The 24,701-nt window shown below is 36.9% G+C and overlaps 1 protein-coding gene across 1 annotated transcript; it reads right to left on the bottom strand.

Moving 5' to 3' along the window:
* Window positions 1–2,152: 2,152 nt before the first annotated feature.
* Window positions 2,153–23,462, bottom strand: emilin2b (elastin microfibril interfacer 2b). Its single transcript, XM_079865415.1, has 9 exons — window positions 23,213–23,462; window positions 20,863–20,988; window positions 18,250–18,440; window positions 14,317–15,792; window positions 5,593–5,769; window positions 5,432–5,479; window positions 3,667–3,702; window positions 3,451–3,582; window positions 2,153–2,610 (listed from the first exon to the last, which is right to left on the bottom strand). Exons 1-9 carry the CDS (start codon window positions 23,359–23,361, stop codon window positions 2,294–2,296), a joined length of 2,652 nt encoding a protein of 883 aa, XP_079721541.1. The 5' UTR covers window positions 23,362–23,462; the 3' UTR covers window positions 2,153–2,293.
* Window positions 23,463–24,701: the final 1,239 nt, after the last annotated feature.

A 24,701-nucleotide genomic window follows, 5' to 3' on the forward strand; every position in this document is an offset into this window, starting at 1 on the left:
TAGTCTTGGGTCAAAAACTGTGGGTGGAAAGGGTGTAATGTCTGGATTTGAACAACAGTGAGAAAGTTTTCATTTAGTCATTGGGTGAGACGGATTCTTTTTTATGCCTGGTGATGTAATTGAAAAGTGGTGAATAGTGTTATTGTTGAAGTCATGTGTATGTTAAAAAACATCTGTTTTGGGGTAGTATAATTATTATTATACTAATTTCTAAGAGAAAAGATTTTTCACAATTATTAATGAAAAGATATAATGCACTGCAACGTACATTATGGATTTTTTTATAATGCATAATACATAAAGTCTTCAAGTAGAGAGTAACCAAATTATCTTTGAGGAGCTTATTACCAGAATTTAAATCAAGCCTAACTTTAAAGGGGTCATGATCTGAGAAATAACATTTTCCTTGAGCTTTTGACATATAAGGGTTCATCATATAAGAATATCCTGTAAGTTACAGAACTGAAAACTTCCTTGTTATTCCAAAAACAACTTTTGTTACCAAGCCCAGCGAACGACTTGTCCTGGAATGTGCCTCTTTATGACGTAATAGAGTAGTGAAAGACCAGAAGAAAATCAACGCCTACTTCATATCGTCGCAATTTTGTTGGGATGACGAGAGGAGAGAGAAGACTTAAACTTTTACTGTTTAATGTTATTTTACAATATTATTTTTCTTTATTAATGTTCATAATAATTTGTATAATGTATTTTGTGAAGTCAGAGTATGTTGTACATGTGTGCTGAGGAGAGATACGAGTTATATTTTGCATAGAAGTATGTGTGCAGTGTACCATGTTCCACTGATGATGATCCATCAAATGTGTACAGGCAAATTCTTTACAAGGAAAAGAATGTTCCACTGATGCAATTGTACCACAAATGTATACACTGAGGGATAGTTTCTTACTATGGAAAGTGGATTGTGCCATGTGTAAGCATGAGGTATACATAAGCAACATGATTTTCTACCTTACAAGGAAGTTGTAAGTCCCTCAGTGGTGTATATAAGCTCAATCCTTATAGTGTAGCACCCAGAGAAACAGAGGCGTGAGGGAAGAGAAACCCCAGAGAAACATATCTGGCATGAGGGGGTGAGAGGAAAGAGAAATGGGGAACAGAGAAATCTGGAATGAAGACCACCTCGCCTGTAACCTTCCTCTTCCCCTATGCCTGTTTCTCTCGTATGTCTGACACATGCATATAAAAATAATAATTAAGAAATCTCTTGGTGAAATAACTTCTACAGAGAGCTAACAGGATGGACCACAAATAACATTAACTTCTAAAAGATCCTAATACTAGGAATGTGGTTATTTTATTTATTTTCAACAATGTGAATGTCTCACTTGAGCATTATTTATTTGTATGCGGTACACTGTACACACAAATTCACAGTGGATTCTTTGGTAAAACAGTCGCAATTTTGGCACAGGCTTTGCAAACAGACTTTTTTTTTCGATATAGACTCGTCAGTAATGCCACAACATGTAAGTAACCGTTAATTCTAATGCCTGATCTGTGACCAGTGATTTCTGATATGTAATGATACATGTTCAGTCAGATAATCTTTGTCTATGTGCCAGTAAATCAAACCAGTAAGTGACTCAATGCTCTACTTCACAATGTTTCTCTTAGTAGGATGAAAATAATCTTTTTTTTAAAATGTGATTAAATTAGATATAGAACGCGATCAAAGAACGCTATCTTTGCAATCGCTGTAGCTGTCAATCAAACAGTGCGTGCTTTTCAGTGACTGAGTTCTGGATAATCAATGAATCTCTTATTTACATTGTGTTTGCACTAGTTATGATAAAAGCATTCGTTAGTGTGCAGAAATCGAATTGCAATGACAAGATCACATTCATGGCATTCATCGGCTACAATGCTCATCACTGCAACCTTTCATGCCACGATATAAATATAATGCCATAGATCTAAATATAAAACTATTAAAAAAAAAACATTTTATTCGATTAGTTAACCTTGAGAGCTGTAATAGTAAAAGCGTGCTAAAAGTTTTCGAGAGAGTTCCACGTGTAATACTTATTTCATATACAAGCTGTAAGCCAATCACAGCAGTGGGCGTTTACACTGAAGTCTCACACAGACACGCCTCTTCAAACAGAGCGTTCAAACCAGAGGCTGAAATCAGGGTAGTTAAAATGCCTTTTATTTCTAAATTATGACAATTTTTGATGTAAAAATCATACTAACATTATAAATGCACCACATGAAACATTATAAAACAATGAAGTTCATGACCCCTTTAATGTTTGCTGTTGGCTGTCGACTATCGCTTGGCTACCGTTGGGTAAAGCAGAACTCCGCTGAACGAAGACAGAATTTCACTGGATGCTGAAATCGCCAGCCTTCCTGATGTGAGCACAAGTCCCGTCCTCTGGCCCCGCTTCAAATGAAGAGCAAGACTTGCAGTGACCGACCCACCACAGACACAGTCCTCAGAGCCTCTGCTCCCCGTCCCAGCAGTGTAAAGCTTCTGGACGTTGCGATTGGCTACTGAGAGAAAGGCCTCGACTCTTTCTCCTGCTGGAGCAGTCAAGACAGCGCTGAGAAGATACCGTCCGTCCATGGGTGCAGTGAACACACCTGTGAAAATAAAGATTCAGATTACAGCAAAGGCATACTGTATGTGTGTAGATTGCAACTGTTGTTGTTGTGTGTGAAGTCAATCTACATTTGTACATTTTCTAAAGACAAGTATAGCATACTTTTAAAAAGAGTACAAATAATAAGCTTTAAAATAATATATTTAAGTGTAAATTGAATGTAATGTTTTCATTCACTTAATTGCATGTTAGTTAACATTTATATTACATGCAGCTAGCTGAACCTCAGAGTGCTTTTTAACCCACTTAAGTAGGACTTAAGTACATCTTTATATGTCATTTCATCTATTACTTCTATTGTCTTTAAAATATGGTTTGTGAACTGCCGAATATACTGACAAGCATTTGTGATAAGCTAAAATATACTTTATCATGTCATTTCTTTTAAAACCTGCATGTCATGTATTTAAATATTTTTGTAATTCCACATTTGTAATGAGGAAGTGTCAATTTAGTACATTTAAATATATATTAACTTTAGATGAACAGGTAAAATTATAATAAAGTACTTGTGCTTTAGTATGCTAGTCAACAAATCAAATTAAGTGTACTTCAAAGCACAATAAAAGATTATTAGTTATTTTAAATGTATTTTAGAATAAAACTATTAATTTGGCATTATTACAAAGTGCACTCTTAAGAGTGTACTTAAGTGTGTTAAGAAAGATAGTCATGAAATTAAACATTTATTTATTTTTATTTTTATAAGTACTCTTACTTTATTACAAGTGCACATTCAAAACAATTAAGTGCTTTTATTCGCAAGAGCGATAGCAAACACCACAAATGGATAAAAAAGCATGATTTTAAAACTATGTACCTGTTTGTGGATCGTAGTGTCTTCCATCATTTAACAGAACATTGTTGAATCGGATGATACCGATTTCTCCAGGAAATGGCACAAGTGTCATACCAGCCGAAAACGACACATAGGTCATTACACGCCCTTCTCCTGCATAAACACAAACACACACACTCAATTTCCCCTCACTCAGTGACAATACAGCGCTGTAAAATATATGTGAGGTTTAGTTACCTGTGGCCATTTGAATGGTCTTCAGTGGAATCTGTGCTGTAGATATGGAAATACAGCATATTGTAAATATCCTGTAAAAATCCTGTTCAGTTTTATAACAACATATTTTGAATGTTCATCTAGTGTTGGGGAAGCTGCTTTAAATTATGGCAAGCTACAGTTTCATAGAACTTAAACTACAGCCAAGCTACTGTATTGAAAAAGTAACTACCAGTTAGCTTCACTACTAGCAGTAGTGCTACACTGCAAGTTGCAAAATGTAGCAAGAAAAATCAACATATTTTTCAAAATGAAACTATTTGACAATAAAATGTAATTATTATTAGAGCTATTTGTCTCAAAATCAATGACTCTTTTCAAAAGAACAAAGACAAATCTCATTTAGGATGATAGCATTGAATAACCAATAAATATACACCCCAAAAACTGACCACACACATGGAATCCCCCTGGATCTGGTGATTTCATGAGCTTAAGGACCAGTGGATCACAGAAAAGAAAGTTCACCAACTTCAACTGAAAAACTTAAGTTGAGTTGCTGGCTTAAAGGGATAGTTCACTTTGAAATTAAATTTTGGTATGTTTTAGCTTACCTCAAGGGCATCCAAGATGTAGGTGTCTTTTTCTCCGCAGTAGTTTAAATTTTGATATTTTTAAGTCAAACCGTTCTTGTCTGACAGTCACATCATGCAGGTCTATGGTCACGGTCTCAAAGAGCATGCACAGAGTCCAAATTAAAACAATTCCCCATCGTCCAAATTAAACAATTCCCCATCGTAAGTACACATTGACGGCCTAAGACACGAAACGAGCGGTTTGTGTGAGAAAACGAACAGTATTTATATCGTTTTTACCTTTTGTAGACAGCCACGTCCGAGTGATCTGAAGGCGCGGGCGCTTCCTATTGTGTGACGTGTGCGCAGACTGGTGCATAGATATACAATAGATGCCGCCTTGGCTACGGCAGTTCATTGGAACGAGGCGACATCTAGTGTATATATATCTATGCACCAGTCTGCGTACACGTCACACAATAGGAAGCGCCCGCGCCTTCAGATCACTTTGGACGATGGGGAATTGTTTTAATTTGGACTCTGTGCATGCTCTTTGAGACAGTGACCATAGACCTGCATGATATGACTGTCAGACAAGAACGGTTTGACCTAAAAATATCAAAATTGAAACTACTGCGGAAAAAAAGACACCTACATCTTGGATGCCCTTGAGGTAAGCTAAAACATACCAAAATTTAATTTCAAAGTGAACTATCCCTTTAAATATAATCAAATTGGCAGAACAAGTCATTTCAACTCTCTCTTTTTTTTTATCAAACATTGATATCATGATACTATTTCCCCAGAATCAAATGTATCCATTTCTGTGAGGAATGTTTTAGAAAAAAAATGATTTGCACAAAATTTTATATTTACTATTTATTTAAAATTAAAATTGTCCATTGTCTCGTTATGTTATTTCCGAGTGCAATTAACTAATGTTAACAGATCCAACATTTAATTAAAATAAAATGTATTAGTAAATAGAAATTAGCATTAAGTAAGGTTAATAGATGCTGCAGAAGTATTGTTCCTTGTTAGTTTACTAACGTAGTAAACAAACGATAACAAATGAAACCTTAATGTAAAGTGTTACCCGTGTATCAAAAAGCTCAAACTCTGATAATTGCCAATTGCAGCTATTTCATTTAGTTTTTATTTATTTAGTAATTCCCCAAGACTGTGTTCAGCTATAACAGAGTGTTGAATACCAGAAACAGAATCAGGACTGAGGGCAGCAGCGGGAATCGGAGGATAACCTGTCAAGAACAATACAACAAATACAGTGAGACAGCAGTTTTCTGTTAACAGCTTTGTAATAGAACTCAAACATTTGCAATACATAAACACACACATATCTGAACACAATTACCTGGTGCTCCTGCATATCCAGTAATGGATGTCCCGCTCCCATTGATCCCCTGAGGGGTGCGAGATGAGATTTTGGTCACTCGAGGCCCTTCTTCCCCAGACGCCATGGCAGACAGTGATGGGAGTGGTTGAGATCCCTCTATGGAAATTTTTACAGCTGCTGTACCTTCAGAAACACCTGGAGAGAGGTAGAAGAGTGATGACCTGACAGTTAACAGGTGTGACTGGACAACAATTTTTTTTTTTTTTTCAAATTTAAGTCGTCTGCTTTAGAGATAAAATGTGCTATTTATTATGTACTTCGATGCTCTGAATTCAAATATGAGAATAAAAAAAATATAAAAAACTGGCTACTGTTTCCAATATATTTACATTTTTACATTTTACGTCTATGTTTATTGTGAAGATAGTACCTGTCGCCTGTCCTTGTAAACAAAAGGCAAAAAACTGTTATGTACTACATAGTTAAGTCCTATTCAGTGTCTACTCAGCACTTCTTGGTCTGTCTCTTGTATTCATTAAATGGAGCATCTCTTGTCACTGTCCAGCAATAGTCTGCAAGCATAGATGGGCTCCATTTGAAGTTATCTGCACTCTTCACACAAGTAAGAAACATCTCTGCTCACTTTGGCTAAACAGAAATGTGTCCCTTTGCAAAATCAAACACTGACAAATGAGAGGGCACGACACTGTATGACGGGGGTGCAAAACTCAGTTCCTGAAGGGCCACAGCAAAGCCATTTAGAGGCAAGCCTGCAAGATTAGCAAAAAAAAAAAAAGAAAAGACAAAAATTGTTTTATAAGAGAAGTCACGGACAACTGTGTGACAGGTATGATTCAGCTAACGGCACTTCTCATTCATTTCTGTGGTATCCCAAAAATAGTGATTGACTGTTGCCTGAAATTCAAATGACGTCCAGGCTGTGATGTGATTGGTTTTCAAGGCACATGTGATCCAAATTAGCCATTACGCTTTCTCCAATGGTAGAGCCACAGACCCTTGTATCTCCCAATAATTAAACCATCTCTGGCCACAGCTCTGCAGAGTAATTAAACACACCTGATCCAGCTCATCAAGTCCTTAAGGCTTAGGCCTTGTCCACACTAATACATTTTCGTTTGAAAATACAAATTTTGGCCTTTGAGACTGCGTTTTTGTCAGTGAAAAGTGGTCTCTCCAAAGTGGATCAATTTGAAAACAGCGTTTTCGCATTGCAGTGTGGATTGTAAAAACTGAGGTATTTGAAAGCGATGACGCATGTTTAGTCATGTGACGCATATTGAACCAATAGATTCAATATTTATACCCGTTTTGTTCCTGTTATGTGCTATTCACTTTCACACTCTTGCTAAAGATATGTTACTTTGTACACTCTTCATATCACAGTCCTGCAAACATGAAATTTACTCGCAATTGCTGCTGCAAAACATGAGAGCAGCAGCATTTCAGACCATCTAATGGTGAGTGAGTGCGACCTGGACGCATGTATGGTGAGATATTTTGCTAAATAAAATGATCCTGCCAGAAGAATAGCGTGATAACTTTATGATGTTTGTTCTGTCTGTATCATCTCAGTGAGCTTTTATAAGGTTTTATGCATGCGCTGTACGGTCAATTTAGCATTTTCCTAAGTTTCGGGTGGATGAGAATCCTTTGGAAAACACTTGAAAACGCTAGTGTGGACGGAGAGCGTTTTGAAATGAAAACTCAGTTTTCAAATGTATCCGGATTAATGTAGACGTAGCCTTATTTGAAAACTTCAGGTATGTGTGTTGTAGCAGGGCTGTGGCCCTCCAGGAATTGAGTTTTGCACCCCGCTGTATGATTTCTAGAGCTGATATAGGGCAATTTGTTCAGCAGAGTGATGTAAGCTTCGTTTAGTCTGCATCATCCATGTCTTCAGGGAATAACATGATGCAATTAATTTCATGTATGACGCAAGTAGATTCAGATTGCATCATTCCAAATCCATTCATTGATTTATTCCTAGATCCAGTCAAAGATGTATTTTAGTCATTTCTGGTTTAAATTGAGATCCCTTGAGGCCTTGACCAATTGCATATCTTAAAAACCAATCAACAATTTTAAGCATCATTTTCATTCTCAGCGACCCAGAATTACAAGAGTTTGACTATATTTATTTCAGAAGCATTTTGGCTGTAGACCAGTGTAATCAACATCTGGTTCTCTTTAGAATTCTTTTTAATTCAGTGAAACAATCTGACTCCAAAATGATTCTCAATGCATCTCAGCTGTGTAAAGACACAAATGAACTAGGAAAGTAAAAGTGACTTGATGTTAAATTCTGTGCTAAGATTTGCATAAAAGCCAATAGAAACAGACAAAGCAGCTATAATAATCTAATATCAGAGACGACTCTGTGGATTTCGCTCTGTGCAAATAAAATGCTGCATCAGAGAAATCTTAAATTTAATAATCAAAGAAGCACGCTCCATTCATGCGAATGGATTGTAAGATCAGATCAGCTCACACTTTAATAGTATTTATAGCAGCACCTAAAATAAAACAGACTGTGTGACTGAGGAATTACCTAAAAATGTATGTCCATACAAATGATCTTTATTTAAATTAAATGCATACACCTCTTTAGCCAATGATTATCCCTCCTCACATGCAATTGTTTGCCGACCCCTGATTTAAAAAATACCTGCATATAATTACCGCTCTAATTAATTTCAGTAATTACGTCTATAATTTTTCTGTTGACCCTCCCTTAAACCTGTCCCTAATCTAACCTTACCCATATCCCACCTCAATAGAAGCACAAGTGTTTTGCAATGCAACTTGAACACAATAAGTACATTGTATGTCTGATGCAAGTACATAGTAGTTAAAAATGGTAGCACTTTATTTTACAGTCCTGTTCCCCATGTACATATTATGTACTTATTATAGCAATTACAATAACTGGGTAATAACCAGGTACTAATCCTGAACCTATCCCTGAACATAATCTTAACTCATGTAGTTACCTTATATCACCCAGTACTTTCTTAGATAAGAACACTTTAAGTATGCAAGTGCATGTACTGTAAAATTAAGTGCAACCTTAAAAACAGCTCAAATAAATTGGTTCCCAGAATTGTTTGAGAAAGAATTACAATGCATTGGTGAAAAGGTGTGGCCTATTTTGACTATTTGATTCAATACTGTATGTTAACAAGACTGAACATAAAAAAACTTGAAACCTGAAGATGTATGGCAAATTTAGTCATATTCTGAACTTGGAGGGTTGGAAAAAAAAAATCCTTATGAACACCTGGATAAAGGTAGAAGAATGCTTATGAGAGGACAGAATAACAAGTAAAGCAGGTGTGACTGTCATATATCAAATCAAAAATGCTTCTACCCATTTAAAAAAAGTTTTACATCTTCATAAACTTAAAAAGTTCTGTGTAATCTTAATAATAAAATAATTATAAATGTCAATGTATAAGATGGTTTGTATGGTGGTGAGGACTGCTCATTATTATTAATATTTGATTTGAGTGAAAGAAACAAAATGACAGCACTGTTTCGAAAGGCCCTACTGAATTTCTGACAAATAGTTTTGGAGATTTATGTCTTTCCCCATTTAAGAAGATAGGAGCTGTATGTCTGTTATTTAGCCAACATTAAAAACAGCTGGTGGAGGTGTTACCAAAATAGCTGTTAAGAAAACTGAATTACCTTAAAGGTACTTTGGTGTAACTGCCTCAGTGTCCAGGTGTTTTTTTGTGTATTTCCCACCAAATACTTTATGTTCAAAAACCCGTAATTAGTCCAACATTGTGCTCAGTGTGAATAGTTAAGGTCTCTTCAGCTACTGCTTGTGTGTCTTTATGCACACAGATGTTTAACGTAGAAAAGTCCTGAAGGGCACAGTTAAAAAAAAAGGGTCTTTTTTTTCTAATAAGAAACTTTTCTAAAGATAAGGTGCTGGGGCAACAATCAACATAAGAATGGAAACATATGAAACAACATATCTTTTGGCTAAGAATGAACTAATAGTGTCAACGTTCAGCCACTAGACCGCATTGTTAGAAGCCCTGAAATAAGTTCAGCTGAGAGCTAACTGGTTAACAGTGAACAAAAATTGATATTATGACATTGACAAGACATTTTGGGAGTTGCTGCACTGATACTGTGAATTACTATGAATTAAATTAGTACGACTGCTGCAACTCAAATGTTATTCCTGTTGTAATTTTTGGTTATTTTACAGCTCATGTGAAAAGCTACTTTGGAAGGTAAGCTTTATTGAACCACTGAAGCGCTGCTTTGAAGTAGCTTGCTTGTACGTAAAGCAGCGTGATTTAAATACAGTAATTTTAATGTAACTCTTCCATGTTGTTTCCAACAAGTTGCAGTGTAAAGCTATACACTGCTTCCAGTTAGTTGCTCCCTAACCATGAAAGAAATAGAGAGGGAGCAGCTTTACATGTCACACCCGCTTGTTCACATGATCTCACCCAGTGACAGATCTCTGACACATCAACTTCATAGCAGTGACTTATACACAAAAATCCCTCTGTGCTGAAACACACACACACACACACACACACACGTTGGTACTCCTTTTATTTCAAGGACTTTCCATATGCGTAATGGTTTTTATACTGAGCTAATCATATTTTCTGTTCCTTAACAACACCCCTAAACATAACCCTTAAAGAAAATGTAAGAAAGCCGAAGAGAGTGCACTGCACACCTCTCCTCATAAAATTGCACTGGCGCCAATTGGCGGCTGCTTCAAATTCAAGGCACTGGTGTTAGCCTAACAGAATAACCACTGGCTCTGCACCCCATACCTAAACTCACTACTTCAGACCTATGCGCCCTCCAGAAGCTTGCGTTATGCAAGTGAAGGTCGACTTGTAGTGCCAACCCAAAAAGGCACAAAATCCTTTGAGATGGACTGTTACATGCAGATGTAATGACCTGCCGAACTAAACTCCGAGCTGCTGAGTCTTTAGCCATTTTCAAGAAACGACTGAAGACGCATCTTTTTCATCAACACTTGACCCTAATACCATCGAACCATTAATACGAACACTTACTATTCTTTATATCTATTAAAAAAAACACTCTGTGGTAGACTAACTGGAACTAGTCACACATCACTTCCATATTGTTGCTGGTTTGATTGCTTCTATTGTTCTCCTCATAAGTTGCTTTGAATAAAAGTGTCTGCTAAATGATTAAATGTAAATGTCCCATATGTAAGGGCACTTGGGGCTGTGCCTCGCCAAAATGTTCACCTAAAACAAAGACCTCCATATAAACTGAATCAATAATACATTTTAAATGTGTTCAGCATTCTGTGGACAGCCCTCCCCAGCTCTACAGCGCCCCACTTTTATCCAATGTAAATCTGTGGTGAAAAATGGAACTGCAGTGCGCTCTAATTGAGAGCCATTGGGGCAGATTCTTAGACTGCCCACTTACTTTCACGTTACCTTACGTAAATGTAATAACAATATCAATCCGCTTCAGCTGTGTCTGCATCAGGTTAGTAACTAGTTGGCATGTCTGTTCTTCCTATGTGGAGTAGGCTAAAGTATCAAATTAATGAAAGTAAAAATCCTTTAATTGAAACATGCTCATGTGAATAGCCTTTATATACTTCTGTTGTTTCTTTTCCTCACTGGAATTTCTTGGCAACTTGTAATGTTCTAAAACAACATTCGGAGGCAATTAATACATGAAGGCAATTTTAAGATTGCATTCTATGCGGGTGAACATTAAAACGCCACCCTCAGACTTAATGTCTGCCAAAAGTGTGTCTGCATGTGTTCAGGGATTAGAATATAAAATGTACAAAATGTTTATCATAAACTAACGCTAATAATCTGCCAATAAAGCAACATTTGAATTAAAATGTAGAGAGAGAGAGAGAGAGAGAGAGAGAGAGAGAGAGAGAGAGAGAGAGAGAGATTTTTTAAAACTGCCAAACAACACCCTTTGATATCAGAATATAATACAAATCATCTTAACAAAAAGGAAAAATACAGGGAGAGAACGTAAAACATTATGGGACACCAAATGATGCAGTGGTTATATCAACGTCCACTCTCCCAGAATGGAGTCCCACAAATAGACCTCCAGATAAAATCTATATAAATACATGTGTGAGCTTTGAGAGATGCTGAAAGGAAACTACCATCTCACAGGTCAAATGTCAAAGGTCAAGAAGAATAAGTGACTGAAAAGGAAGAGTGCATTACTATAACTAGTACAGCTGCTCACACAGGATAAAATGTAGGGTCTGTTCCATAATTAAACATAAGATAATAAGAAATGTTTTAGTTGTATGTAGGCAGCAGACAATATTATTATTATATTAGTACTCTTTTTTAATTTTTTTAGTTCAGTAATAGTGTACGACAAATTGCCTTATATTCAGGCTCATGATGCATTGGATTTCTTTATAGAGCACTTGGGTTTGTCCTTTGGATTTACTTCAAACAAAGTTAAGTTTAAAAAATCACTTAGTGGCTATGTCTTATGCCATTGGATTTTTCTACATTATTGCGAACGCTTCTAGGTAAAACTGCAAGATAATGTGTCCAGAACATCTTGTAAATTACGAACACAAAATCACCAAATGAGAAGCAGATGCCCACATTCATGCTCACACAAGCACAGACACACAATATAATCCCATAAAAGTCCAGACATTGCTCTGAAGCCTGTCCAGTTGAAACATGTGTGTACAATTAAAACGTAAAGGGGAAATACTACTTCCCCTGGGAGTTACCTGCTCACAATACATAAACATTCTTCTGCATTTAAAGGAAATCCCTCTAAAACACTACCTTATGTACACTTTAGCCTACATTTGTAGTGTGGAGTTCAAACAGCAGAAGCTTCCAAAGACCAAAAGCAGACCAGCGAGATATATAGTTTTGACTAGTGGTACTGACAACAACAAACCAGGGCCCAGTTGCATCAACATATAGCTACTTTTTTGTGTCTTAAGTCTGAACAACTAGCTGTTATCCAAGGGGAAATCAAAATAGATCAATCTATTGATCTATTGTTTATGTAATTGATCAGTTTCATAAATTATGACCAGTCTTAATTAAAAAAACAAAAAAACTACATGACTATCTGGTAAGACTAGTCTAAGCAGTTTATGCAACTGGCCACAGTTGCATTTTACATCATAGTGTTATGACATCATAGACTTTTTGCCTCTTTATTAGATAATGGGGCCAATTTTCAGGGATGAGAAGTTTTAACATTACTAGTAAATTACTGTTTTGATGCTATGTGTGAACAAAACACAAGATTACCAGTATGAGCAAGTCCGAGGTCAGGATGCGTTGGTGTATAAGAAGTCTGCTTTGGCCAATCATAAAGATCTGATGGAGATGATGTAATTACGCTGTTTACAGTAACATCTGTCACTCGATAGTCAACACAAGTTGTTAAATTGGACAGATAGTGAAACAAAAGTGCTTCTCATTTGTGCAGATGAAGAAAAGGGCGCAGTGTGTTTAAAGGTCATTTCCAATGATTGACAACACAGTTTACTGATATTTTGGTGCTGATTATTTATGTGTGAATGAGATCTTAACAGCAAAAAGACTGAATGCTGTTGCTTGCGTGAACAAAAGATGTGGTGTAGTTACCGAAAAAGAGAATCTGGAAATTTTACACTAATTTACTATGATTTATTGAGTCAAATCGGATTTTGGCTGTAGCATGTCAAGAGCAAATATACATTGCACTGCACCACAGCTCTGAAAGACCAAATTAATATTTATAATCAAGGGACAGTTAAAATGCTATAAAAAAAAATGTGTTTTTTTTTAAAAGTTAAAATTTGATGCCAATGCATCAACAAGCAAGTTTAATGCAAGAAAATCAGATGCATATAGACAGGTTTTCTTGAATAATGTTAGATGGATTTACCTGAAAAAGTGAGTACTAACATTAAGAATTAGGAATACGGCGTAGATACATGATGGAAAATGGTACATAAAAACAAAAACAGTCCTCTCTTCATTTAAAATAAAAAAAATACTTCCTTAACCTTTGACTTGATCACACAAGTAGGAGTGACTTCCGACTTGACACTGCTGTGTCTGTCTGTTGCATCTCACCACTGTCTTTGCTTTTCTCCATGATTGAAGACTTATAGTTTTAGGATTTACAATCTTTTGTTAGTTGTGTTTCCAAAAATGTGCTTTGTGTGGCTTTTTGTACTGCCCATTTCATTAAGAACTTTCTTTTTTTCACCTGCGGCCTTTTTCAATAATTTTTTACATGGTCTACGTTAACTTGTCTTGTGAACTGCTGCATCTGAATTGATCATGTAAACTAGTTGTTCAGCCCTTCGGTCTTAAATATTATGGTGGAGAAGGACAATCTCAATTCTCTACTGATGTCTTTGTCTCATTTTAAATAAACACCCTCCATCAATTTTCCAATAGAAATAGGCTCCTTAAACTCCAAGTCCTTCAAGTACGATTGCCCATGTAAATACTGCACTGCTTCTTTGGATAAACTAGTCTGCAAAATTACAATTGTGTCATTTTCTTCCTGAAGCTCGCTAAGCAGAACATGGCGCTAGCAATGTCAAGGTCATGGGTTCAATTCCCAGGGAAAGCAAGAGCTGATCAAATGTGTACCTTGAATGCAATGTAAGTCACTTTCGACAAAATCATCAGCCAAATGTATAAATATAAATGTTGTCCCCAGAGGAGCATTGCTTACCTGTAGGTGCATTAGTGATCCCATCCTGCCTGTCTTTTGAAAGGTGTGAATTTACTTTAAACACATTGATGTCTCTTGTATGTGTTAGAACTGTATTGTTCAGTTGACGGACACAAGTCCACAAGCCGGTAACGTGTTTGTTCAGTCCATCTTTAATTCGTTTGAGACTATCAGACATTGGCTCAAACCGTCCGCAAATGCCTTCAATGCCAGCCACCCGTCCATCAAGACCATTAAGCAAGCCATTCATTGTCCTCACTTGCTCTTGGCTTCGCCCAAAATCCACGTCTAGATTTTCCACCCGATGCAGCAGAATTTCAAAAGTTATGGATTGATTGAGGTCTGGTACAGAGATCTCAGTCTTAATCTGCTGTGCAAGAGAGCCTACCTTGTCCTGCAGTTGCTGAGTATGCTTCTCCAAGACATCTAGGCGTTGATCATGACCTAAAACTGTGGTCAGTAGCTGTGAAGTGATGTTTTCATGTTGAACAGCATTTAATTTCTCTTCCAAGGCTATGCTTTGATCTTCATTTTCCTTAAGTCTTTCCCTTCTTAGTTTCTCCTCAAGATAGAGGCAATGTACTTCTGCACTCTTTTCCGCAAGACTAACCCTTGCCTCCAAAATATGCCCTTGTGCATCAATCTGTGCAAGGGTGGCATTCTGTTGCCTAATGGCATCTTTCAATATCTGCTGGGTGTCCTTGAGATTCTGGACCTCATGACTGTCCACCCCTGGGTCTTTTCCAATGGGAAGTTGGAGACGCAAGTCTTGGATCTCTTTGCGGAGTTCAGTCTCTTTAGAATCAAGGAGCTCAGCCAAGCTCAAGTAAGAGGTTTCTTGTTCCTCACACTGCTCCTGAACAGACAGCACTTTGTAGTCACATGCATTCTTCATGTCTGCTATTTTGATGTCCATTCCTTGAAGAAGCTCCTCACGAAGGGCAGAAAGCTTCTCATTGATGTATGCCTGACATGGACACTCATTGGTTGCAGCGGTTGAGGAGGGCTGAAGTGGTCCAGTACTGGCTGATTCTGTTAGTCGGTGCATCTGTCCATCAATGTTCTGGATCCTAATCTGCAGATCTTGGATACTATCAGTATTGGAACTGATTGTGTTGGAGAGCTGGGTAATGTGGTTTTGCAGTTCATCAGTATCTGATGATAAACGGAGGTCTGATGGCAACACAATGGTCTCAATTTCACCCGCCTTGACACCCTGTGGCTGTTGCAAATTCCCCAACGTGTTTAGAATGAATTTGGTAACATCTTCCTGTAAATCTAACCGCAAGTTTGCATTGGCTGACGTCATAGCTTGCAGGTCTAGTACTGTCTGAGAAAGACGCTCCACCTCTTCTTCTAATACCTGAATTCTGCGACTCTCCTGTTGGCGATCTCCATAACCTTCCAGTTGAGTGTTGTGATGCTCTTTCCTCCCAGGTTGAAACCATGGATGTGTCTCAGAGAACACTTCTGGTCCTAGAACAAACCAAAATTACATGCACTTATTAGGGGTGGAAATCACCTGAGGCCCTATGATACAATATTATCACGATACTAAAGCTAAGCCACGAGATTCGGGCATTCGTTAAGGTAGAGCTTATAGTTATAGTGAAGGGTTGGGTTAGTGGTTGGGAAGGGATACGTGATCGTCAGCACCACCCTTATTTCGGGTCTGATGCTGCTGCCCTGACACTGCTGTCCTCAGACTGCTGTGACGTGTTGTTCTGTGGTTCTGCAGTTAGATATATCTCGCTGTCTTTTTTTGTCAATCATGTTGTATTATGAACGAGTGCACTGGTAGTGTAGATATGGCATTATATAGACAGTTTTTTTTTTCTAATTACAAGCGAAAGTTTAGTTGCATTCAAGTTTAGTTGCATCCAAGCATGGACCAAGCAGTAAAAACCAGTGCTGGAAAAACCAGCAATGCAGGTTTGAGAGGTGGCGCCCCGTCAAATCTCGCGAGAATCACGACTTGCTTTATGGCACGATGTCACATACATCAACAACATATGAAGCAGCCTCTATGGAAGACTCTAGCACGCATTTCAGACGTGAATCATGGCAGAGTCGACAAAGAAAATGAAGAAACCGCGGTCGGAAGAGTGCAGAGACGGCTCTGCGTGAGTGGAATTTACAACAGTAACGTCAAATACAAGTACTCCACAGCAACTCTAGGGGTCGCTGTTTGAGAAAAATGGAAGTTCCTTTAAGTTCTATTTAAACCAATTAGCAGAGTAATTTCAGTTTATATGACACACAATATGTTGATGTAATAATGGGGCTGGGAATTGAAAATTGATACCAGAATTACTTAAGGTTAGGAATCGAATACTTGTTATAAAATGACCAATTAATGACCAATTCCTTTGTGTGCATTCTAATATGACAAGAAGACCCGCGCACTGTTAATAACTTTCTCTGTGCGCATGTTTTGGATGTGTGCGCAGCACAGAAAAAGTAATTTTAAAAAGAAAATGTGATTTTAAACCATTCTAGCTCAAGAAGACTTGCGTGCTGTTTTCTTTGCTGGGGGGAAAGCCGCCTCTCATACTGAATAGTGCGCGATACGGAACTGAGTTCTCTTCCGCATCTTTTTGCACTTGAACGGACAAATACACACAAAAATATGTCAAAATATTCTCGTAAAAACACAGTCGGTTATGTCTTAAATGAACGTAAACAGTTAAAAAAGAAAACGCATAACAGTATATTGGATCCGTGCAGCTCTTAAAGTGACAGTAGCCTAATATTTCTCCTGCCGTCTCTATAATAACGTTAATCAAACAACAAAAGACAAAGAAAATTCACTCGCTGTTCTTTACTAAATAACTTTTGTAACTATATTTGTAAAGTATATTTTATTTACTGTATGTAGTGCAGTGACATTTTATTACATTTTATGTATCTGAATACCTGAAAATCTTAAAAACACTGTTTATTTCAATCATATCTTTGTTTAGTTGTATTTATTTGTGCGATTGCTAATTTATTAAAGCAATAAGCCCCACGAAGCCGTGTTTTACAGTGAATTTAGAACAGCTAAGGGGTGTTGTTAGGCACAACGCGGAGCGGAGTGTTTTAATAACTGAGTGTTTTATTAATGCTTAAAAAATCATATTAGTTAAGCTAGTTGTTTTTGCTATTGTATTTCTGAACCAGGCAAAAGTTCCTTGTGTGTTATTTAGCCTGTTGATTTTTGTTCATGGTATTCAGCTACAATGAAATGTATTTCAGTAAGACTTAGAATAAATGTGAATGATATCCAAGTTATTTTTTACCTTAATGTAATCGAAATTATGAATCAATAAGAATAGGAATCGATAAGCAGAATCGAAATCATTATTATTCAAATGATTCCCAACCCTATGTAATAATCAACATTATTATGTCAACAGAACTCATCAAAATAACGTTTAGTTTCAAAAAACTAAAAAAGTCTAATTAAATTGCTTGCAACCATGGATTAATTGAAGTTGTGGTAATTGGACACCTAAATTACTTTTCATGAGTGTACTAATGTGGATTAAAGCTGCAGTCCGTAACTTTTTTTGTATTAAAAATGTACTAAATTTATATAAGCGAAGACATCATGAATCCATATTCCAAACCGTGTTTTTGTCTTATCCTGAATCAAAAAAGTACACCTATAACAAGTGTTTATAAATGGACTGCAGCTTTAATCTACATGTCTTATGCGGTTAATAAACAGAATATAATATAAATATTGTGACTATTTTAGACTGGGACGGGTCGTCCCACTGTGGAGTTGCCCAGTACCTGCGTGACTCGTCATAGAGGGCTACAATGTTCTTACGCAAGACGCATGCAGTTCTGTTTATTAACCGCTACAGTGCCAAAAGTTATGGACTGCAGCTTTAGATATTGCTCACTTCATTTTTTTCCAAATCCAAAGTAATTAAAAATATGTACCCAGTATACTTTGTTGTTGACTGTTGGCGGAAGGAGCATCTGGACGTGGTTCCTCAACAACTTTGGGTTTCTCTGGGGTAACTTTCAGCTCTGTACAGTCATGACCTTGATATCCTGGGCAACATCTCCATTCCAGTTCAGTCACTTGTTTGTAGCCTATTTTGTACATGGGTCTCAGGGGAGTATGATACCTAGAAAGACAGTTATGAATTGTGATGTTAAAAGCAGATATACAATTCAATTTGAACTATGAACTAAAAGTATGCACTTCACAGGTACCTGTAATACACTAATACACAGTAAACACTGTTTTGGCCTCAGATTCCTAGCCACTTTTCTGTAACTACATTAACATTAAAAAATCTCTCCCACTGCACAAGGGTTGTGGGGAACATTAGCCAAAAAGCATTCACAGATGCACACTTTGAACATATACCAACTGGGCACCTTTTGCTCATTATTTTCAACATACCTCATTGAGGGACACTAGTCCTATCCTAAAGTCATGCCATAAATATGACATATTTGTTACATGACAAAACTGTCCAGGTTGAGTTTTAAAATCTAGTTACACATGTTTCAAGTTTTAAGAAATGCACTTTTTGTATTCTTATTGTGAAAAAGAAGTGTACTTAATTATACCGAATGTGCACTTCACTTTACTTCAAATCTTAAAAGTAAATTTGTAAAAATGTACTTGCAGATATATCACTCATCCAAAATCTCAGAAATAACCAGAAGTGGAGTGCAGCCTTACAGAGAGACTCAGGAAGAGGTTGTAACTTTTAGACGCACCTGGGCGTTTCTGTATGGTTAGTGGATACATTTATGTAGTTGTTGTGGAGTTACACTGATTCATCTGTTTCTGGGGATTTCCATTGAAAATAAAATTAATCCACTGCTCTCTGGTCTCATCTGAGGCTGGGACTCTAAATAGTGTTCAGTGCTCTTCTGTGCAGCAACGACAGAACAGTTTGCAGAATGCTTTGCTCAAACTTTTGCCATTGCATTAGAGCTGGTTACACTGTCGCTTGCAAAACCAAATGGTGGCGCTGTGGGTGGAAACGTGCAGATTAAGGGCCGGTAATATCATAATAAGATCCCCTTCCTACGGCAGAAGGGGAGCGAAATCTGATCGGCTTAAGTTTTGACATGCTTGCAGAGAAAGGCTTACGAAAACAAAGTTACTGGGTTAACTTTTCATGTTTTCAGGGTTGGTAGATGCACAGGGGACCTAGCACTTAAACATGGAAAAAGTCAGATTTTCATGATATGTCCCCTTTAAAGAAGTAAATTGCACTTATTTTGACATGTTGACTAACATACTAAAGCACATGTAAAGTTCTTGATTATAATTTAAACTGTAGTGTGTTATTTGATATTACATTTAAAGTTAATACATTTTAAATTTACTAACATACCAGTTTCAATAGAAATTACATATTACGTATATTTCTGTTCATCATAAATGCTTGTCAGTACATTTGGCAATACATAAAGATGTTCTTAAGCAGGTCAAAAACACTCTAAAGTTCAACTAATGGCATTTAATATAAATTCAAACTATAATATATTTTCATTTAATTGCTATTAACATGCAATTAACTGTCTTAAAACATAACATTCAGTGCACACTTATGTACACTTGTTTTAAAGTATATTATTTCCTTAATAAGTGCTCTTTTTAAAAGTGTGCTAAGTAGTACTTCTTCACAAGGGTCATCTTGGTTTCATATTGTTTTGAAAAACCTTTATACCATTTTCATGAAATGTCCTGCCTTATGATCAAGTAATGACATTTTCCTTACACCTTGAATACACTTAAGTGTATAGATTTGAATCATTTTTTTAAACGTTTTTATACAGATTTTTCAACAAAATGACATTTAACCTGAACAATTTAGTTTATAAAAATGTATAATTATCAGCAGAACTATGTCTTTACTCATTATAGTTGTCCCTGCACATTAAACTGGGGATGGAGGATTTAAACAAACAAACACAAAAAATTCACACTTGACATTTGTCTACACAAGTTACTGTATACTACTATACTACGACCTACTACTAAGCAGCACATCTCCTGAATGTGTGCTGCATGTTTCAGAGAGAGCAAAGTGACAACATTAGTCCGGTGAGATTTGAAAAATCGTACTAATTCGCTGTCTAACCACTCTGTCCGCAAAAGGAGGCATTCCTTTTTTTTCATGAGCCATGCAAACATAAACAAAGTGCAGAATTACGTACATAATTTATTATGATTTACTCCAACAGTGACACACATCTGGAGTGCAGCTTTAAAAGCAAGATGTGCATGAACATGCGGGACATTCTAATTGCAACATTTCTTAAAGGTTCTCAGGAAAATGTACACAAGCTAAAACTGTTTAGTGCGGCCCCTAGCACTTCAGCGGTCATAAATAATTTGGATGCTGATAAAACAGTAATGACCTGCCAGTCGATGGGTCCAATTTAACTGCATTGCTTCTTCTACTAGGAGCAATTCCAGTTCAATCCATTCTGATCTCATCTAATCTGATCTCTGGTCACTTCCAGCAATAAAAGTGTCTATGCAAACCCCCCGCCTACTGCACGCTCTCCAGAGACACTTACATCACCCATTGCGTGCAGTCAGGATGATGCGGCGGACAGGGCAAGATCTGCGGCTCCATGACGTTTTCGTTCGCCGCCAACACAGTGCATGTCACGTTTTTATGCACTACAAATGCACACCAGTTTCTGCAAAAGAGTAAAGAACAATCAAAACAAATACTGTACACCCAAGGAAACACCTGGGAACATTCTCAACAATTTCTGGCAAAAGTTTCTCTTAAAGTTATAAACAAACACTAATACATTTGTTCAACGTTATCTGGTTTTTAATAATGTTCTCAAAACGCAAGGCAACATTTTTTCTTTAGTTGGATATTCGTTTAACTTTTAAAAAATGTTGCAGAACATACTTGTTTCAGAACATTCAGAGAACATTCAAAAGTAGCATTCCCACAATGTTCGCACAATGATAAAATGCTCATTTAATGTTTGTAGAACCAAGAGAAAAAGCTTTTAAAACCTTTTAAAAACTGGATAGCATTCAGAAAAAACTTCACAGCTTAATGGGAATGTTAACAGAATGTTCTTAGACCATATTTTATTAGCTGGGTAGCACCCATTACCAAATCCTTTAGAAGAAATTACTAATTATTTGGAACAGAAGTGAAGTGAAAAGCATAATTGAAGCAAGACAGAAGAAACCATATGTCTGTGAACTCACAGATTTTGAGCTAGAGTGCTCTGCTCAAACTTTTATACAAAATACCCTCAAATCACCAATTCAAACCTCTGCAAGAATATCACATTTATGGTGTGCCTTTGTTACAATCTACCCCACGACCGGGGTAAGTAACAATTAAGCAAAAGCAGTGGCCACACCGTGCAACATCCTTCAAAAACAGGTTTAGTGAAACAATCCAAAACAATGCCTTTGTTTCTGTGATTGATCACAGCTCAAATACACTTACTGTTTGACTCAAGAGTGTGTGCATGTGTGTGTAATTTAGTCAACTAGAACAAACTTCCTTAACAGTATTCACTGTATGCGAACACTCGGCTCGACTAAAAAGTGTTTTGAGTTTGTGTGTCAGTGTATGACTGTGAATATTCTCAATCAATGGTGAAAAATGAATGTTGTTAACCCTGAAGTGTAGGCTTGGTGGGCCCAGAGACTGCATAAGGCACATTTACCCACACTTCCATAGATAACACAAAAGTTTTTGTTGTTCAGGGTCTCAGAATCCTCAACACTGGCTTTTAACTTTGTCTTTGCAACTGATCTGACTGACCTGCCCTTCTTTGAAGCCTCATCAGTTTTTTTTAATGACACTGGCAGGCACACCTCTATCTATCTTTCTTTTCCACTGACTTGGCATTCTGTACAATTATTTATATAAGAAACTGTTCTTAGTTATATATAAGGGGGTGGTTGTAACACTTTTTTAAAGATGTGTTACACCCCACCCCACCCCACCCCTGTCAGCCAGTGTCTAGCTAGCCATATTAGCATAATGGTTGGAAATTAGCAGGTTAAAATGCATAATTTAATGCACAATTTAACCTAATATAAGTTAAATTATTTTAGCTGCAAAAGTTTAAGTAAACAAAATATAGTGTTGGTCAAAAAATTTACATTCTTAACTCAAAATATATTTTTTCTTTATAAAATCTGCTTGTGCCTATTTATAGCATTGACAAGCATTCATATGGGATCTGTGAGGAAGTGAGTAATCCTGATTTGGTGGTGTTACAACTCTCCCCATGTTACAACTATACCAGGTCTCCCCTTAAATCAATAAATCACTGCATAGGTTACCATTTTTTGGGCATTTAAGGTTATGGCTGATGACTCGAATCATGTACTGTAGTAGCATAATAATAATGTGAGGGGGAAATGGATAGGCCGACAAATAAGGATGAAGTTCAGAGGGGGAAAAACCAACTCATTTAGAAATGATCCATAGCTAGTTCTATATAGGAAATAAACTAATTATTAACAGTTTACCCAAATCAAAGGTCTGCTATTACCTGTTGATGACTTAAACAATCTTGCTATTCGTTAACAGGTTAAAATGTTAATGTAGGGCTGGTCATTTGTCCTGCAGTTTCACATTAATTAAAAAACTGTATCTTACTAGTTCTCCAGAGGCAGGCTATTTCTAGTTCGTTAATCTTGCTAGTTAAAAAATGGTAATACTGTACTCATTTGTTCCTGCATTTATTAATTAATCACATATTTTTGCATAAATATGCTGTCATTTACAACCAGTTGCATCATGACTAGATCCTGTTTTAAAGTTTGAATCCTGTATAGGCCTATATTTATTCTAAAACATTTAATCTGAGGTAGCCTACCTAAACCCCGGGGGGTTTCCCCCAATGCCAGCTCGAGAACAGAAGGGTTACTTACTTGTTTCGTTGTCTTGAAACAGAGCTGGAATAAGCACTGCCCTGGAACAGACTATACCTCGACGGAGTCCCGTGCGCCAAAGGAAAGGTAATAAGACTAATAATAACCCCTGCACAGAAGTGCACGTAACACCCAAGGACGCACTTCATTTCAAATCACTCAACCAGAGTCAGCATCCACCTTATTCGAGAATTTAATGTAAGCTCAACTAAAAATGTGTGTTAAAGTTTCTTGACAGAAGGATGGCAGTGAGATGTGACAGTGTTGCGAGTTCGCTCGAGCTTCCTCCCGCCCCGCAGAGCGCGCGCAGCTTTCTACTGGATGCTACAAAGCGCGGTATCAGGTTGCCAACTTCATTACTGTTCTCCCAATAAAATGTACAAAAAGCATACTTATTAGACGCTGCTTTTTACGTGGTTATTTTGTTTATGCCATTTCTTTTAAACGTAGGCCTTTCTCTCAGGAAACTCTAGTCAAAAAATCTTTGGGTTGCTGACACGCAGTTTACGCTACAATCTTTGTTTGTATCATTATTTAGCATATTTATGATAATTGAAAAACTGTAATCTTAAGTAACTTTAAAAGTTAATTTGACACCACATGACTATTTAAATGATACTATTTAAATGGCAATAAATATAGGCTCTGTAGCTTAGGCCTACCTATTTATTTTTAAGTACCTTATGGTGTGGATCACGTGTGTTTATGTAGGTTATTATACAACACTCTTTAAAGCACATAGGCAACTATTATAATACATAATAAGCATTACAAAAAGTATGTAGCCTAGAGACTGAGCTTTCCTGTAAAGTAAGTTACCTGAAAACCAAAACATTTATTTTAGATTTTGGAATAGCACTCTAAACGAATTGGTGGTTTATTTGTATAAGGGGGAAATGTATTTGAAAAAAGTAGAAAAAATTAAAGTAGGTCATTGATGGCTGACGTGTTGATAAGTTTGGCCCCCTTCATTCATTATTTCCTATATATATATATATATATATATATATATATATATATATACAGTATATATATACAAACACACACACATACAGTATCTCACAAAAGTGAGTACACCCCTCACATTTCAGCAAACATTTTAGTATTTTCTCAAGGGACAATATAGAAATGAAACTTGGATAGATTTTACAGTAGTCAATGTGCTGCTTCGATAGCAGTATATATATTCACTGTCCTCTGAAAATAACTCAACATACAGCCATTATTGAAAAAAATAGCTGGCAACAAAAGTGAGTACACCCTAAGTGAACATGTCAAAACAGTGTCGAAAGTGTCAATATTTTGTGTGAGCACCATTGTTATCTAGCACTGCCTTAATCCTCCTAGGCATGGAGTTCACCAGAGCTGCACAGGTTGTTGCTGGGATCCTCTTCCACTCCTCCATAATGACATCACGGAGGTGCTGGATGTTAGACACGTGGCACTTCTCCACTTTCCGCCTGAGGACGCCCCACAGGTGCTCAATAGG

Source organism: Squalius cephalus, assembly GCF_949319135.1.
Source record: "Squalius cephalus genome assembly, chromosome: 3".
Lineage (NCBI taxonomy): Eukaryota > Metazoa > Chordata > Actinopteri > Cypriniformes > Leuciscidae > Squalius > Squalius cephalus.

Coding starts and splice junctions, on each gene's coding strand:
- emilin2b (XM_079865415.1), bottom strand. CDS start 23,361: ATGAAGTGCGTCCTTGGGTGTTACGTGCACTTCTGTGCAGGGGTTATT. Junction 20,989..23,212: donor GTTTCAAGACAACGAAACAA/GTAAGTAACCCT, acceptor ACTCTTTTGCAG/AAACTGGTGTGCATTTGTAG. Junction 5,770..14,316: donor GATCACTAATGCACCTACAG/GTAAGCAATGCT, acceptor ACCTCTCTCCAG/GTGTTTCTGAAGGTACAGCA.